Here is a 19566-nt window from a genome sequence, read left to right on the forward strand (position 1 = left end):
AATGCAAGATAAAAGAAAAACACATAAAACCAACTGAAATCTGGCATTTCATTCATGAGCATTGCTAATGCTAAAAAGTGTGAGCATCTAAAAGACCTCTGTGAAAATAATTTTTCCCTAAAAGAAACAGAAAAATATTTGCAAATTTACATGGGCGAACATTTGCACAGATGTGTGCAATCTTTCAGTTTAATCCTACCCTCTTTTCCACCTGATTCTAACATTCATACACTATAAAGCAGGTAAAAATCTTGTCTTGAGTGACTCAACATTTCCTTGACCACAGCAATAAGTTCAATAACTGTTAATCTAGTTAATAGTGAGGGGGTTTGCTGCATAAAGGATATTAGACATCCTTTGAAAACATCCTTTCTATAAATGATCACACATTAACTGCAATATGCTGCTTTTATGATGTCTAAGTGCTACCAAAATAGCTTAAGCTGTAAACTTACATTTTTATTTTTATTTTATTTTATCTTTCTATTCTATTCCAGACTATGACAAGTTCTAACTGACAACTATTATGATTTTTTCCTTTCATTATGAAATATTATTTCCCATCAGAAACTGGTTGAGGCCAGAAGAATTTATAAAAGAATTCTGTAATAGTATAGTGTATTTATAACCATGCTAACATTGCATAAGAAAGCACCACTAGATGGAGTGCATACACACACACTGCCGTATGTACAGATATGCACACACACGTCTGAAAGGGAAAATTTAATGAAGCATTTTATTTCTGTTTCTAGGATGAGAAACTCAATATCCTAGTTATGAATACTATCTTTCAGAATCACCCAAATCAACTATTGCTACAGGAGAATTCCTCGCCACTCTGGTGTAGTTGCACAGATTACTGGAGGCATAAGCAACATTTTGAAAGCACACAGAGTGTCCTGGATGGACAATGGATTAGATTAGTTTTAACACACTGTGCTCACCACAACAGAATACAAGTGTTAATATAAGTTACTAGATACCTCCATACTTCTACTAGACTGCTCTAAGCAAACCTGCCTTGGCAGGGGGGTTGGACTAGATGATCTCCAGAGGTTCCTTCCAACCCTAACGATTCTGTGATTCCATGAAAAGAACTTCTATCTTCATTTATTTCTTTCCCCAGTGGTTGTTAGTTTCGTTGCACTAAATATTTAAAAGGAATTTAGGTAACATGTATTTTCTGCTTATATGTCTTCATATTAGATACTGCTTTTTAATTGCCCTTTGGATTGGACAATGTTTCATGTGGCTTTGGTATCAAATTATGAGGCTCAGGATGAAAGAAAGGGTAACATGGCAGACTAGATGAGCCAAAATGAATGTGACTGGTGACTACCAAAATATGACTACCAAACTTCCAGTATGTCTTGCCGCATGCCATTCCAAGTTCTCTAGTATGTCTATGCAAGAGAAGTTAACATGTCAAGATGTGTACTAACAATATCAAATGAAACACGAATTGTAACATTCTTCTTAGCTTACTTAAAAGTTTGAACTTTTTCCACAATGAAAAATTGAATTTTCCTAACCTTCCTGATGGTTTCTCATGTATTTTATAAAGACATAGGAATGCTTTCAGTGCTGCTCTTTTAAGGTCAGAAAGCATGCAAAGCTCCAAGCTTTTGAAATCTTTTGAACTGTCCTGAGTTTTGGAAGTTTCAAGGCCACAGGAGCTCATGAATCATAAATTAAGCTTTCTATTTTCCTTCATTTTAGTGGCCTAAACAATAAGTGTCCAGCCTGTTATTCTTTTCTTACTTATAGATACTTACATCTTCTATAATGAATTCTGATTCTTCATCTGTTTTGCCTGGGAACTTCATTCTCATGTCATTGATAATTAGAAGAGTTTCTTTTGTTAAAGCAACTTCTTGCTCTTTCGTTTTCTGTTGCAGCAAAGACTCACTCTAAAAACCAATATGAAGCAGAGGAAAAAAATCAGGCACGTCATTAGATCACATTACAAAGGTGTTTCCTTGACAAAAATAAATTCTAAATAGGGTGACATAAAATATATTTGTAAAGTGTATCGACATTATTTAATACGTAACTAATATACACACGTATGCCTCACGTACATTAATGCATCACCGTTACTTATAGTTGTCAAGAAATTAAAGAAAAACTGTTCAAATATTTGTTGGAAACAGAATAAAGAAATATATATTCAATATTTATGATGCCCATCCTTTAAAATATAAATTTGAAATGTAGATAGCAGACTTTGAATTTATATTCAGCATAATAAAAAAAATATTAGTCATAAAAAGCTTCCTTTCAGTTCTGCACTGCAACAATTTAACAAAAACTGCCAATTACGTGTCATTGCGCCAAGATTTCAGGAAGCATTAAAAAGCAAGGACACTTTGCTCCTGCTGTGGTCAGTGGGGGTTCTGACAGTGTCTTTGATTGTCCATGATTCTGTTTAAAATAGCAGTGCTTTTGATAGCAACACCAGCTTGAACCCCTACAGTGTCTAAGTAAGACCATCTCTGGAGGGTTTGAGGGTCTTCTTTAAGTCTTCGGCACTAGTTCTGGTCCTCTTTCTTTACTTTTGCATACTTTTGCATTTGCAAGATTAAGTGGGCTTAATTTTACACTTTTTTAAGCATGAAATTTTTAGGCATTTTGAAATCTTTGTATTTTGTAAGAACCTACAATACTTACTATGGGATATTTTTGCCTAAGTAGGTGATAAATATTTTCAAGCATAACAAAATATTTTACTATATGATGCAAAATAACATGGTTGAAATAATAACATAGCAGGTATTTCCAAGTCCACCTTTGTCTATAACTCCTATAATAACGTGGCTGTAATTTCTAATGGTAAATGGCTTATTCCATAGTTTCCATACTTTTAGAACATTTGGATCTAAGCAGCCTCCAAAAATGGCAATATACTGTATTTTATTGGCCAAAACATATATAAACTAATACTTTATCACACACAAATTATTTCTTCTTAGTAAGTTACAGTTTATCCATTTTAAATATATTCTAGCAGTAATAAATAGTATATTATTCTTAGTTGCAAAAATAATTATAATGAGTTCCATTCAGAATATAGTGCTAAATTATGAGTGCTTCCTATCCATTCTGTAAGTAATTTTATTCACATTATTTTAAGAAGCATGACCTGAGCTCTATCACCCAACATACTGTTCTGCATATCAAGATCATTTCCGTGGTGGAGCTTTCCCAGTGAAAAAGAGACTATGGTTTCTTACTAATGTTAATTTAAGTGACTAGCCCATTTTTAATGTCAGATTGTAAGAGACTGGTTTTAATCTTTCAGTAATTTGTATTTGATATAAAGTTAATGTGAATAGAAAAATCTATATTAGCCCTGTCTCATTAAACTCTCAGAGTACATCTTGATGATAAAAGGGTAGTTTTTAAACTTGAGATAGCTAATGTGATAAAAAATACCTTTAACACGTTGTGGTGAAGACACAATCCTAATGTCTTTCCAGTTCTATTAGCTGACTTTAAAGATGGAAAACCATGTTAAGGAGTGTTTCACAAGATGTCAGCACACAATTTTAAAAGGATTCTTTTTAATCATGTAGACAAAATCTCACAGGCAAAACAGACAATGAGCGTTCTACCAGACAGAAATGATGATTAGAGACAGTAAACACTAGGAAGCAAGTTAATTAGCATTACAAAAGGATTTCTCACAACCAAAGCTCACCACAATATAGAAAGGCTGTAAATATGGGTTAAAAGTTCCAATTTGTTTTCCCCATCTCCATGTGAACTATTTGGGTGATGAAATATGTAGGTCAGGCACCACAGCATGAATGGAAATACACTGGCACCAGCATACAGTACAGTACTGAATGAGACTGTGGACTGATCCCAACAAATGCTACCTAGGGATAAGTGGATATGTGGTCCATCATGCAAACACAAAACAAGAAATGCCTGGGCTGTGAAGGAGATACCAAAGAGGATGACAGTCTGGTCACAAAAGGAAAAAAAATTTATGATTCAGAAGTACATTGTGAAATTACAATGAGCCACACAAATTCTAAGCAGCTGAACATGTTTAATCTGATTTATTAATTCTATTAATTATTTAGTTAGACTACCTGAGTCTAAATGTTTGTCTGTCTCAGCGACAGGCTTCAAAATAAAAGTTTTATCTTCACTTAAAAAAAAAAAAGATGGCTTCTAAGACATTTATTGCAGTGGCAAATCCTAAAGATAACAAGGGCTACCTATAAATTTGAAAATGTCCACGTTGGAAGTAGAGCTCTACTCCAGTAGTATAGTGTATGCGAAATAGATACAGTTGATTGAAAATTAATTACACCTTCTTCTTCAATGGACACTCATATGAAGTTTTACTAATGTCTTATTCTTGTACAATGTATTTAGCCTTGTAGTATACACTGGTTTTGAAATATTGATATATTTTTATTATTGCCAAGATTTTCAAGGTAGGTACATCCTTATTTCAGAACCAACAGTCCTCAAACAAACCAGAGGAACTTTTTTAGGGAGGCAAAAACTTTCTATATTCAAAAAATTGTTCTCAAAAAATGTAACATCTCTATTGCAACACCAGAAACTGAAACATCACATCTAGCACTCACTGTAAGTCATATCATAGAATCATAGAATGGTTAGGGTTGGAAAGGACCTTAAGATCATCTAGTTACAACCCCCCTGCCATGGGCAGGGACACTTCACACTAAACCACGCCACTCAAGGCTCTGTCCAACCTGGCCTTGAACACTGCCAGGGATGGAGCATTCACAACCTCCCTGGGCAACCCGTTCCAGTGCCTCACCACTCTTACAATAAAGAACTTCCTCCTTATATCCAATCTGAACTTCCCCTGTGTAAGTTTGAACCCATTACCCCTTGTCCTATCACTACAGTCCCTAATGAAGAGTCCCTCCCCAGCATCCTCATAGGCCCCCTTCAGATACTGGAAGGCTGCTATGAGGTCTCCATGCAGCCTTCTCTTCTCCAGGCTGAACAGCCCCAACTTTCTCAGCCTGTCTTCATATGGGAGGTGCTCCAGTCCCCTGATCATCCTCGTGGGCCTCCTCTGGACTTGTTCCAACAGTTCCATGTCCTTTTTATGTTGAGGACACCAGAACTGCACACAATACTCCAAGTGAGGTCTCGCAAGAGCAGAGGAGAGGGGCAGGATCACCTCCTTCGACCTGCTGGTCACGCTCCTCTTGATGCAGCCCAGGATACGGTTGGTTTTCTGGGCTATGAGAGCACACTGCTGGCTCATGTTAAGTTTCTGATCGACCAACACCCCCAAGTCCTTCTCCACAGGGCTGCTCTGAATCTCTTCTCTGCCCAACCTGTAGCTGTGCCAGTATGTAAGTCTAGAGATCTTATATTCCTGGGTTTCTGTCAAAATAGCATTGACTATAGTACCTCAAGTTTTCTAACACTGTAAGATTAGTAAGGTATTTATTGCATTTTACAGCAATAGAACTCTTTGAATGGAACTGCTGTTAACTCACCCCTGAGGAGTTCATAGTTCCCACGCTGGATGTCTGAGAGACCCTGGCCGAAGTAGGGCTACGACTTAAAGAATGAGACCTATTCACTGAAGGTGCACGCTGCATTTGCAGAGATGTTTTGGCTGAAAAGGGACGTTGCTCAGCTGCCTGTGACTGCATAGTCAATACTGATATTGAACGAGGGCAGCTTACAGAACGTCTTATTGGACCTGTGGATGATGTGGGGGATGAATTTGATGGAGATTTTGTATTTTTAATTGAAGGTTTCCAGTTCGTTCTACCTGCAGACAAATTAAATGAATGATGTAATTATTTCTTACTCTCTTAACACCCATTTTTCACTCTTTGTAACTATGAGCATATATGACCAACAGATGTGCACATATGTGGTACTATAATGTATGTTAACTAACTATATCTGTAGCAGTCAGTGGTGTCAGATTCCCTAATAATATATATTTTACATACTCTATAAGATCATTTATTTCTTCCTCATAGTCAGCTTTAATCAGGTAGACTCCAGTCCTCCATAACATCCATCAGATGCTCTATAGGTCAAGAAGTATATGGCTACTGTTTGTGGCTTCCTGACTGTATAAGTACAGAAGCAGGAGAGAAAATTTGGTTGATGAACCCCGTATGTACAGATCTAGCCCCTGCAGAGCTGTCATCTTCTGCTAAATAAAGGATGCTGCTATGAAAAATAAAATTTTAAAAGCAGCATTATATGTGTGTAATAACATGATTCTTTGAGACAATACAATGCTAAAACAAAAAGATAACATGTATCTACCATGTTCAACAGAACATGCTCACACTAATGTTTTGCAGCAAGCAAGAAAACAATCATAAAAAACCCCTGCAGAGATCTCATCTGGAATAAATTACTTCCTATATGTCTCCAGATAAATTTCTTTATCCTTTCTATATTCCAATGAATTCAAGCTTAATAAGACTATCTTTCACAAAGAAAAAAAATATCATTCACACCATTTCCAAGTGCAGCCCAGGTGTATCTTTCTCTCTTTAGCATTCCTGGCAAAAGAATATTCGTTTTTTCTGGCTTTTCTTTTTAATTTTTTTATTTTTTTATTTTCATTCACTTAGAAAATATTTTAGAGATGATGAAACAAGGAAAGCAGTGTTAAACTGGTTACAAATGTTGATACATTCTACAATACCGAAGCATTTCATATAACTCATTGTAAATGCCAGACTTACTTGGAAAAGTGATCATTTAACTTACCTGATCGTTCCAAAGATTTGTATTTATTTTCTTCAAGATTATATGAAACCTTTTTCTCTTTTTTTTCATTGTGATCTTCCTTTTGATCTTCCTTTTCAGTTTCTTCTGCTGATTCTGAAATACTGCTACTGCTATCACAAGTACTATCACTATTGTAGTACTTAAGTTTCCTTAAGGGCTGTGCACTTTCTGGCATTGAATACAGGGGCTAAATTAAAAAATAGAAAAAGAAAGAAAAAACACCCAAGAAATTATTTTTTTTCAGAATCCCAAAAGAGTGCCTTCCTATCACACTAGATCCCTGATTCAGGCAGGTTCATTTGTACATATTTAAAATTAGACAGGAAGTTTGTCCTTAATTTTAGAAAAAATGCTTAAATATTCACTACACAGGAATCCTTATCTTTCTTACATGAACAGCAGCATAACATAGTAAAGGAAAAAGAAATGTTCCATTTCAATTATCACACTACCAGATATATTGAATCATAAATCAAGCGATACAGAATACATTTACAATCAGTTTCAATCCCTCACTGGTATTTGCAATAACTGAAGCTATAGCTTAGCAGTGATCAATGTGAAGTAAAGAAATACATCGGGGAACTCTGGCAGGCATACTTCTGAAAGAGAAAGTGATTAATCCACATCCTGCAGAAAGGAGAAACTAAGAATATAGTGGTGGGTTTGGTGTCCCATATGCACATGGGATACAGTGTCATTGGGTAATTAATCTTGTGCTATTACCAATACTGAGACAAAAATCAAAACATAGGAGACAGAGAAACTGATGGAAGAACAGAAACTACAAATGAAAATATTTCTTTTTCCACCTACCATCAGGCAGACAAAAAAAAAATGCAATATCCTCCATTATATTTACTATCCTAAGAAGACTTATGTGGTCACTTTATTTCTGTACACATTTTCTTTCCAGTAATTTTCTCTCAGTCATAATAACCCATGGTGTGGCCTCATCTTCGTAGTCATCTAATGGACTCCAATTAAAACTCAGATTTAGAAAAAAAAAATTAAAATTTCTGAACATATTTTGGGTCAGAGTGAAACAGAAGAACTCTCAGGGAGAATTTAAATTGCCCTATTATCTTAGCATAATGTAATGCACCAAGATTTATTGTGAAGGGCAACAGAAAAAAGCCCCAAGATATCCTGCAAGATAAGTGAACATACTCTACCTAAACTTCTGCTCCAGCCAACAAAGGAAAGAGATTTCTGCCATTAACTTAAAATCAACAGTATGTTTATGCAAGCCCAAGCTGCTAGAATATTCCAAGCTGAAGAAGAACATTCCATTGAAAAGAGCCCTGGCAATTGTTCAGGTACACAGGGAATATGTTGATATCTACTTGCCAAAAGGAGAAATTAAGGTGCCTCAACACCTACTGCTTTCTCAAAAATCCTAATCCTATCAGTCCTAATCCTGATATGCTGTGTATCACAGAGATATATTCATTAAGCATTCCGGATGATTTATACAAGGTATAATAAACATTTTAAGTGAAAACTCACAGAGGCTTTAATGTAGATCTCACTCTCACTTGTCATATACATGTTCCTCACACATTCTACACTAAATAGTAAGGACATCCTGGCCAAGACTTCACATAAATTAATGAAGAAGAATAAAAAGAAAGGTCAAAGAAATTACAAAAAGCAATAATGATAAATAATAGCTAGATCTGGGTTTAAGCTGACCTCTTAAAATAAGAGATACTTGATTGTGTGGCAATTCTAATCACCTTGATTTTCCCCTGATGCTAACCTGATTTTTCTTTGATTAAACTCATCTGATTTTATACCAGAAGAATAAAAATAAGAGTAATTGCTCGTTTCCTCTAAAATATCTGTTATTTTATTTCCTTAGTTCTTTTTCCTGCGCAAACAGGTGCAATGAAATAAACATGACTAAACCTTGCAGTGTGTAAGTATAAGGTGCCCTCTAGAGGCTAGAAACAAACCAGACATTTTCAGAAGGCATTTGTCATTCTACGTAGAATTTAGTAATATTTTAATTGCAAGCAAAAATGCCTTCATTCTGTGAAATTCTTGTCTTTTTTCCTACTCTGAGCTCCTGATTACATTCAAATAAAAATAAGGTTGAAATTCCTAGCAAATATGGAATAGTTATTACATGCTAAGCTTATGCCTGTAGCCCTCATATACAGATATATGTATGTATGTATAAATGCCTATGTGTATATATATATGTTTCTATGTACAGAGGGGGGTGGGAAGGAAAACGCTTTTCTCTCCTAACTATTACAGCTGTTCTGTATAGTTTTCTGAGTCCTGACTGATCTTTTTTCCAAGGAAGAGTGTGTGCCCAAGGCAGAGCATCTGCCTGTCAGTAGCTTCTGTCAGCAGGCCAGCCACTGACTTTTAATGGAGGAGAGGACTGTATGACCTTGTGAAAGAATCTTTCATATTGGGTAACATGACATCAAAAGTACTGTTCCCTCAGGTTTGTTTTGTCAATTAGATCTTGCATATGTTACTTCTTTGCTATGCTAATGAATCTTTGTGGGATTTTATGACTACAAGAAGGTTTTACAGCTGGATTATTCTCTTACCTGATAGATTACTGGGCAAAAGTAAATTCTACTGCCTACCTTACTCACCAGATTTCTATACAGATATATGTTTAGATACTACATATCTCATAGCAGATCCTTCACAAAAAGGTGGCCAATTAAATACATATTATTAGCCATATGCACCTTACCCCTTACAGGAAAAAGGTGATGCTCTTTTGGTTAAAATGTAAGGACCATCCTCAATAGTCATCTGTATTTCAAAGGGAGTGCATAGGATATTATGCAACCAGGGAAGTCTCCAGCCACATGGCTTCAGTGTAGGCATGGTTTAAATGATTGAGAAGTGTACTAGGACCCTGAAAAACATGCAGTAATAGAGATCCTGCATGAAGTGTGCATACTGCAAGGAAAAGAAACAATCTCCTTGGATAAGCTAGTTTCATTGCCTTCCCTTTTGATTTCATCAATCTTATGAGAAGAAAAATTAAAAAGGTAGAATTTTGGTCTTTAGCAATTTTTTCTTTCTCCTATAATTGCAAACAATATTGTAAGGGTAAAGCAGCCTGTAAACTACAAAATCCATTTGCCTGCTATAAATTAGGACCGTGTCATATAGTCTCACTCAGAAATTAATTAGTTTTAAGATGAAGCTTGATCAAGAAAGGCTTATCAATTTGGGCTCAATACCCTATTAAATATTTATGGCCTCCAGCTTGGGAACAGCTTGTCTGCAACCAGCGTAGAGATAGTATAGATCAAGTCTGTGTGCACAGAGTCAACCAGACAGATGATCTCTGAGGGCTGCTGGGAAAAGACAGGCTTCTGGGAAAAAAGGAAATATGTGACTGAGAATAAACTTAAGTGACCCTGGGAACTGGGGAAAAAAAAAAAAATCTCAAGGAAAAGAATCCCTGAAGAATGTAGATTGAGTGTGTTGCTGGGTGGACTGGACTTTTTTTTCTCTCTTCTTTAAATGAATCTACCACTGTTAAAACACTAGCTCACAAAAATCCCCATATTTGTAATGAGGTTCCTGCAAATCTGTCTTAATACCAGACTGGGTATGCAGATCACCTTTCCAGTATGCACGCCTGTAATAACACTTAGCTCTTTGGATTCTTCCATGTATCTAAAGTACCCCTGCAAGCTCAGGACAATTGTCTGCGTTCATTTTGCACAGAAATTCCCAGATTTGTACACCATGTCATCAGAAACATAAAATGTTGCAAAAAAAATTTACACACATCTATAAATAAGTCCATCAGTGCTTAGGAACATAAATGTAGGCTTTTCTAAGCAGACTTGACCTAAAATGTTTGCAGGATATAGGAAACATACTTATTTTAGCCAAGCCCAAACTATTTATCTTTACTGGCTTAGAGAGATATGCAGTGTACTTAAGGCAAAGACTTGCATGAAATATGCACACAACCAGAAAGCATTAAGCTAAAAATAATATACAGTCAATTTAAAAGCAGATTTTGGATACAAAACTGGCTCCAAGACATACCATGAAAGAATTTTAGCAAGTAAGCCAGCTACAAATACATAATAATCATAATCAATCCTTAGAGATTCCATAATGCATGTTAGCCCATGATCTCAAAATTCTTAATTTTGGCACTAATTGTTCAGAGATGAATGCATTCTTTCGGGATAGGCTGTGGATATAGAAATCATTTCACACACTGAAATCAAGCAATCTCTTGTACAGCAATTGTTGCCATGCACCGTAATTCCTCAAAATTATTTAGACAGGAAAAGAAGGATCTCATGTCCAGTTAAAATTTTAATGGGATTTAGTTGGACAAATGGTAGTTATGCTTCTCATCATACTTAAAAAAAAAAGGCTAATGGCAGTCTGAGGAAGACAACTTCCACCAGGATCAGCTAATTACATTCCCCACTTAAAATTCTCAGACTACCTCTCTACAGAGTGAAATAAAAAAATTGGTATCTAAAAATCAAATACCTTAGGTCCTCGCTGCCTGGTGCATTTTTCCATTAGCTTTTCATCATCTATTTCACACTGCTCCAGAAGATCCAAAATGTCCTCTTCCTAGAAATAGGAATTTCACTACAATTAATTCAAAGCAGGACATATCTTGTCCTTCCAAAATTCAAGCACCAGGTGGTAGGAATTTGAAATTACTTTGATTACTAATTCCTGAAAGAAGACTATGCATCCCTCCACAGGAGGATATAAAAGTATTTCTTCTGATGCATGCATCTCTGCTTACCATCAACACAAAAGTTAAAATCAAGTCTCTACATTTATTAATGATAAAAGTCTGAAGAAAAGGTTAAACAAAGATTCCTGTAAACCTGCTGGTGATGCCAACTACAAAGATGGGAAATTATTTCTCAGATTTCAAATTAAATCACACTATTTTGTTATTTTAAAAATAGTTATTTTCCTATGCTATCAGGTAGAGGTTTTGGATGTCTTAAACTAGTGGAGCTGGTTTTATGCTGTCTCTCAATCCAGTCCATACAGGTGGATGAATAGCCTGAGACATTACTGGAGGAAGAAGGAGGCAATTACCAGCTCAAAAGCAGTTTCTGCCAACCTCTGGTTTGGCCAGGGGTAAGGCTGAGGAAATGGTAAAGTAGCTTAAAGCCATCTAGCCTGTCTCCACCCTGGGTCCACTGCAGTTCATCCAGATTCAAGGATCTGGCCCCACAAGCTGCACAAAGAATAATAATAAAATGATGGAAACATTATCAAAGACTGTTTATTATCCATCACACATGATTATCATGAAACTAATCCACAAGGTCACAAAAATCACAAGATAAATAACTCCTAGAGCAAATACTTTTTGTGCTGTAGTACCTTCATTCTTTTTAAAGGGTTATTCATTTCCCGTTGAAGAGAAGCTGCTCTCCCAGCAAGAAATGTCTGGAAAGCAGTGGCTAGTAAATTCTCGTACTTTTCAAGTAATGTCTTGTCATCAGGAGGGTAAATTCGCCTAAAATAGGGGAAAAAAACTGAGTTTAAGATAGAAGCTGAGCTACCTATCACACTAGGAAAAAAAGTAATGCAGTTAATCCACAGTCTCTTCTATAACACATACGCATCCCATCTGTGATAATTATATAATATCACATCATGAAACATATACTCTGAACATTGTTCTCTAAATCTAATTTTAACTCAGTGAACACAGTCATGTTTAAACCATCAATTAGCCAGTCAAAACAAAAATACCATGGAGGTCATTCCGGAGATACACCAAAACTCAGTTTTGCAGAGCTCTGAAATTTTAGTGGGTGTGAATGATGCACTCAGGTGTGAATGATTCATGAAATATTAACAAAATATTGCATGTAAAATTCAAAACCACAAAATAATGTGGATTTGCTGTAAAAGGACACAAAACAGTGAAAATCTGAACAATTACTTTGAGTTAATGGGCATGATGTAAAATAAAGATTGAGTATGTGCTGCACCTGAATCATAAATCCTCCAAAATAATAAACAGGAAGAAAGAGGTACTATAGAAAAACATTTTTTCTGGTACATAGATGTACAGGGTGACTCTGATTTTCCATTAGATCAGCTATGCTATTATTCTCTAAATTCACAGATAAGGAGATTATAACAATATGAGAAGCAAGACTTGGTGATTTATTCATGCTCATCAAGAAAAAATGGACTTTGAATAAAACCACTCCAATCCATTGGTCGTGAATGCCTGAAACACAGCCAAAAATTACAAAGGTGGAAGGCTAATTTCTAATGTATTGTAAAGGAGTAATCCATAAGTTAATTCTGCCTGCACTGTGCAAAGCATAGGTACCCTTTATGTACTGACTGGCATTATGTGACTTTCATGATTTTGTAGCCTTTTGTAAACTTTTTGCAATATTCTGGGCAGAATAAAAATCCAGGAAAACATCCATCAACCTCAGCAGGCTTTTATTTAATCTATGGATGTCAGTTCAGCAATTGGCTTAGTCAAGTATCAGCCTGCAAGCACAGGTAGCCCACTGATTCCAGGAGCAGTCCCGGGGTAATAAGAAAATCCAAAGCTGTTCTGCCCTTTTACATACGCATATTCCTCATTAAATGACCCTTCTCTTTTTCCTAAAGAAAACAAAATATTTTTTTATTTTTATTGATTTACAGTAACCAAAAAGCTAAATAAAGAGAACATTTGGCTCATTTTCAGTCAAGAACTGAATAAGAAACCTAAAATCTGATTAGTTAAAAGTTAGACTTTAAAGTTTCTGAAAAAGCAAAATGTATTAAAACATCATGTTTCTCTCTCTTGTAGTATAAGCAGCATGAAAATAACTGCTTCATTGTGGGGCTCTTTTTTGATATACTAGTTTAGTTCCACATACATAAAGAAAGGGTGTAATTAAAACTGGAAATGTTACGAAGAAAGACTTTTTGTAAGCAAAACCTTAATTTGTCGAAAATGAAAATTTCACAGAAAAATTTATCTGTTTAAATGAAAGTTTTACTGGGAGTTACAGAACATTTGTTCCAAAAAGCAGAGATGAAGAGAAGCAGTAAAGGCTTTCTAACTACTTCAGAATAAAAGATGTGAAGTCAGACATCCCATGTCCTGGATTAATGTTGAAAAGGGTAGGCAAACACTCCCATCATCTCTTCCAAGCTGTACTCCGCTCCCTTTCACCAAACATTCATAGGCCTTGCTTTCACTTCTCATTGAAGCAAATATAAAGAATAACAACAACAACAACATCTAACACAAAATTCTTGTTTTCTGGCCAATGCCTATTATAACCAACAAGTTATAATAGCTTCCTTCTGAACATATTTTACCAAGGAATTTGAAGACACTTAGGTCTAAGCTTACTAAGATACAAAATCAAAGTGTAAAAATATGAATATAGTATCTCTCAAATGCCATTCTATCAAAATTGGTGGAAGCACCAATATATTTTCTGATCTTTTGGCAAGCTCATAGATAACCTGGTGTACATGTATATATTTTCTATAAATGCCTACACATAAAAATGCAAAAATTATCATCTACCACATACACTTGTTTATGTTATTCTTAAAGAATGCCTCGAATACTTCCTACTAATACAGCCAAAACCAGTTACCTGTAGTTCCCCATGTGCCTGTTTTCATGCTCCTCTTTGGAAATCTGTTTACGTACTTGTGCAAGTCTTTCCTTCTACGAATCAGGAAAATAAGATAATTAAACCAAAGAGCACATAAGCCACTAGCAAAAAACAGCACATCTTTTGCCTTCCTACCAGTTCTTCTTTTCTCCTTTCCAGTGTGTGACGCTGCTTCTCCCAGTCTGAGGAACCTGGTGACAGTTTTTTCATGGAACCTTGACCATACAGTCTTTTTTGAGACTCAGCCTTCTGTTGAGCTAAATTTTTCCTTTTATCACTTGTCCTGAAACACAGATGTTATTCTGTCAACCCAATGCTGCTGCAATGAGATGCACTTTCATCTCACATATACCATCTGTATTTTCCAGTGAGTCATGTGAACTTTATGCCATAAAATTAAAATTGAAACTCTCATTAAGAATTTTTTTTAATACTAACTTTTATGGCTACAATATTTTCACACTTTAAGGTGTTCTTTGATGACTCTGTACTGTAATTTACTGTACAAACATGAGTCTATCTATTTTCCTGAGGTGTAGACTTTTTCCAGCATATCCCAACTGCAAAGTTTTCCTGTGGGGTAGGGGGTACGGCTGCTGACTGCATGTGAAACTACTGCCAGCATATTTCTTGTGTGGCCACATGCCCATGACTGCACTCCTATCCCCACTTCAAGACCTGTTTGGAAAATCAATTTTTAATAAGTATGAAAATTACTATTACCATTTATTTTTTGCAAGCACATAAGCAAGAAGAAGAATCAAGTCTGGGTTAATTTCAATAGCAAAACTGCCAGCACAGGAAACATCTCTATTCTGAAAATACCAACATGGGAGAAAAGGTCTTAATTTGCTCCTAGCCCAGTTCAAATTTCAGACAAGCAAACAAACAAAAGAAAAGAAATACCAAATCAAAGCAAAAGAAAGAGCCAGACTGAAGAGGACAAGTTTACCGTATGTTGAGAAGCTTTAATGCATTTAGCAGAACGCCTTTTTTTACATCATAGTCTATTTTTTGATCAGTTCCAAAGCTTGGGGCACGATTAATCTGAAAAAACAAGATACAGAAGACTCAGGAATATTCAGGTTCACTGGGGACACATCTATTTTAACAGGCTCTGGAGAAACCATTCTTTCAAATACAGCAGAGATTAAGAGAATACATGTTGAGAAGCTCATTTCTATTTCTGTTATTAAAAAATGAAAGCATTGAGTATCACAGGCACTGGGAGCCCAGAGATGTACCTTTCAGATGCCAAGTTATCCAGACACTTACAATGAATACCTTCCAAGTACTGGCACCCAGTCTAATCTATTCCTGGTTGCTTCAAACAGAAAATTTACCATGCAAAGTGCTGTTAAACAAATTATAACAGGCTATGTGTCATGCTAGGTAGTCCAGCACAGGAAGAGTTAAACTCTTTCTTAGCCCCCATTCTGAAAGCAACTTCCAATACTTCTCTAAAAAGTAACAACTACATAAGGACAGAAAGGGGCTCTATTTCAAGGTCTTCTGAAGTACATTTAAATAACTCTTCAGATACACTCTGAAGCAACACCTAGAGATCTAAGTTACTAAATCAGTACATAGTGTGAACACATAAAATAATAACAGTCTCAGTAACAAAAAGCTTATAAGCTAAGTACAAGATAAGAGATTTAAAATGTTACCATAATTATAAAGGAACAAGGGAAATGCAACTAAGAATTGGTAAGACTAAATCACACACTCAACAGCTAGGGGTCCTGACCAACCACCATACAACCACTGCCAAGCTTTGAAGCTCCTGCTTAAGAACTTTATTTTTTGGAAAGCTGTGAGGAGGGATAATGAAGTAGCTCCATCAACATTCCTAAGAACACCTTCCAGGCAGGTAAAAATGTGTATACATGAGCAATGGGTGCTAATGAGAAGCAGGAATCTTGCCTGGATAGTGAATGAGCAAGCAGTACTGGTTACAGAAGGGACAGATACTAAAGAGCTTCAGAAGAGAAAACTAATACCTTGTGCCCCATGCAAATGAGAAGTGGGATACAGTTAAAGTGTTCAAAGCAGAGGACAACTAAAAAAAAAAAAAAAAAAAAAAAAAAGGCGGTTCATTAAAATTGCATTTTAACACTTTTTATCTATTAGAGTATCTTAGAGCCTCGACAGCTGTGGGGCAGAACTATTTTGGCCGGTGAGTTACCAAATGTCCTGTTGCTGAGTCCCAACTGCCCCACCACTTATGGTGAAATCCAAGGTACCTTTGGCTTTGAGAATCAGCTTGTTCACTGGTTTTGCAGACAGGCTGGCAAAGTGAGCAATGAGAGCTGATGTTGAATGAAAAATCGTGAAAATTCAGCAGAAATAGGGAAAAGGTGTATACATATGCTTTTTTAGAAGACTCATCCAAATATTTAATTGACCAGTCTCCTCAGACTGATCTGCTCATCTGTCACATCACAAGGGCTAAATATTTTTTCTATACTGTGACAGTACAAATATTTATTGACATCCATTTTCAAAAAACATGTGAATGTTCCACTTTCAGCTAAGCCAACATGTAAGCATTAACAGAAATGAGCACAAGGATTAAAACCCAGTTCTCCAACGTTTCATTAGAGAATACTGCTAGCTGACAAGACCACAGACACACTGCATCTCATTTTTAACATGAAGTTTAAACAAAACAACTGCATTGATTAAATGCAGCTGATAACTGAAATAAACTGGAAATATTCTGATTCTGAGATATCATATTGTCTAATCCAGGAAGGATTTAGGAATTTTTAAAAACATATGTGTGAAGATCCAGTATGAAGCCTTATGATTAAGTCCAACAAATACTGAAGTACACAAAAAGCTCACTGGACTGAAAAGAGACATGAAAATCAAGCCCAGACTCCATATTCAGGAGAAATAATAGATGTTGAACAAAATCATATTCTGTACCATGTATTAAACTTTTTAATCTATATTAGCAGGTTTCAACTGAAAATATTCTTTGAAATAATGTTTTTGCATGCATTAAAAACAAGTGAACAGACAGACAGATTTTTATTAAAACTTCCAACAAATTAATTTCTAATTTTTCATGTACACTGAATCCTTAAATCCAGTGAGACTGCAGTTAGATACAGGGACTTATCTGGAATATGTAAAATGCTCTGTTGGTCCAATACTGAATTCCTAGATATGCACAGACACATGCTCAAAAGCACTGATGCATAAACTCCAGAGCATAAAAAAGTGCACGCTGTTGTACTTATATTTGGTTTAGGTATTTCCTAGATTTACAACAATTTGAACTACAATATTGGGCATAAATTCTGCACTACTAAAAATTTTATAAATATGTGTTACTTACATGAGCACCAGTGAGAATTAACACTATGAAAAGTGTAAAATAATTTAAATAACAGTTTATTTCCTACAGGGTAAATTTTGCCAAAAATCTACGTCTGGCACTTCTGAACAAATGAAACTGTACTGACTCTGTTTATTAAGCAGAAAATTAAAGTGGGGTTAGGAAACATATAAGAAGGCATTTGAATTGCTATTATGAAGCAAAATGTTATTATGAGACATAACACAATCACTCGACACTAAGGTTTTTGTCACTTTAATGCAGTCATTTAAGAGGCTGAAAAGCTATGGCATTCATAGTTAAAGCTGGAGCATTGCTGTATCACCTGCAAACACAATTTTCTGACACTCCATTCATGACTAATGTTTGAAATCCCAATACTAATGTGACCTCAATCCTGAGGAGTAACCAGAGGGGCCGTAAAAACAGTGATCCAGTTCTGGACAACTGTTGCAAACTTGGCTTGGGGCAGTATGTTTCAGATAGCAGTAGACACAAGTCCAGTACAAATAAAATCTGAGCAACTGGGTACGTCAGAAAGTTACTACATAAAAGCCAGGTGTGAATTTAAAGTTCATTAGTACCTCTATATTAACTATGTGTATACGTATAAGTTGCTTTGGATAATTTATCTTAAAAACGTCAAATTTTCTAATCTGTTGCATACAGCAACACACAGAAAAACTGCTTGATAAAGAAATACAATATTCCTCTATATGGACTCCTGGATATAATGTTTCTTACATCTATTATGTTTACAATATTACAGTTTTATCTCCTTACTTTAGCTTCTTTACTTTCTATGGCTTTCCAATAAATATAGAACTCAATTATTCACATAAATTTTTACTTCCTCCAACTGAAATCTTCTTTTGTTTCATAATTAAAATTTCACTGAAAATTACAGTTTTACACACAATTAATCAAATGGCTGGTAAGCACAGCAGTTGGATAACTCAGTGTATTTCAGGATTACATACTTGTAAGTAGAGGACCACATATTTGTAATGCTTAAATTAAGAAGCGTAAATTGAAGTACATCCTGTGAGGGCATCCCATCAACAGTTAAATTTGCAAATGATTCTGATTTTACAAATATTACACTCCATAAATGTGTAAGATACACCATTTCCATCTTCATTAAGACACGGGACAAACTTTAGCCTGGCGTTTCAGTTCTTTATCAAACCAGTCAAAGATCATATTCTCAACTGCCATGCTGCAGCCTATTCGTATGGAGTTGAAAAAGAAATTTTTTAATACCTATCATGCATGCCTATTGAAAAGACATTTCAAATATAAACTGAGATCACATGAATTACTTTAAACCTAAAATCAATTGAATAAAAAGTTATACACTTTCAGTAATAGGAATTTAACCTCTGTTCAATCTGTAGGACAGCATGAATGTTTTGGGAAGGATCTCATTCTTTATTAAAATGATTGAGATTTCTAACAACAGAATTTGAAAGGCAAAAGAAATTTTTAAGCCATAAAAAAATCCTGTTACACAGAATGCTGTTAGTGCCTGTCACTGAGCAGATCTTTGATTAGAGAATCAGGAAGTCCATCCTAATCGCTCATTTCTAAACTTCACAAATTGTGCAGTGCTAACCACCTTTTTGTTGGCTTCTGCAGAATGCTGGTTTAGAAGTGCTTTGTGAAACAGATACGGTTTTTACTGAAGAATACAAGTGAAACAGGTGCTCGCTGTTGCAAATCTACAAAGAAAACTAATTGCTCCCTTTCAAACTTTCAATAGGCTGCAAAAAAGGTTTTAAGGAAATGTTAGTAAAATCAATGAAC

General features: G+C 35.5%; 1 protein-coding gene across 1 annotated transcript in view; it reads right to left on the reverse strand.

Moving 5' to 3' along the window:
- Positions 1–19566, reverse strand: part of TTLL7 (tubulin tyrosine ligase like 7) — a gene marked incomplete at both ends in the record, with an annotated part of 50719 nt that overhangs the window by 13252 nt on the left and 17901 nt on the right. Inside the window, 8 exons of the mRNA XM_080623665.1 lie at positions 1779–1913; positions 5505–5785; positions 6751–6958; positions 11278–11364; positions 12142–12277; positions 14391–14464; positions 14547–14694; positions 15364–15458. Of these exons, the coding sequence (XP_080479791.1) occupies positions 1779–1913; positions 5505–5785; positions 6751–6958; positions 11278–11364; positions 12142–12277; positions 14391–14464; positions 14547–14694; positions 15364–15458 (1164 nt within the window). The remainder of the gene's footprint in view (positions 1–1778; positions 1914–5504; positions 5786–6750; positions 6959–11277; positions 11365–12141; positions 12278–14390; positions 14465–14546; positions 14695–15363; positions 15459–19566) is intronic.

The sequence above is a fragment of the Psittacula echo genome, assembly GCF_963264785.1.
Source record: "Psittacula echo genome assembly, chromosome: 7".
Taxonomy (NCBI): Eukaryota; Metazoa; Chordata; class Aves; order Psittaciformes; family Psittacidae; genus Psittacula; species Psittacula echo.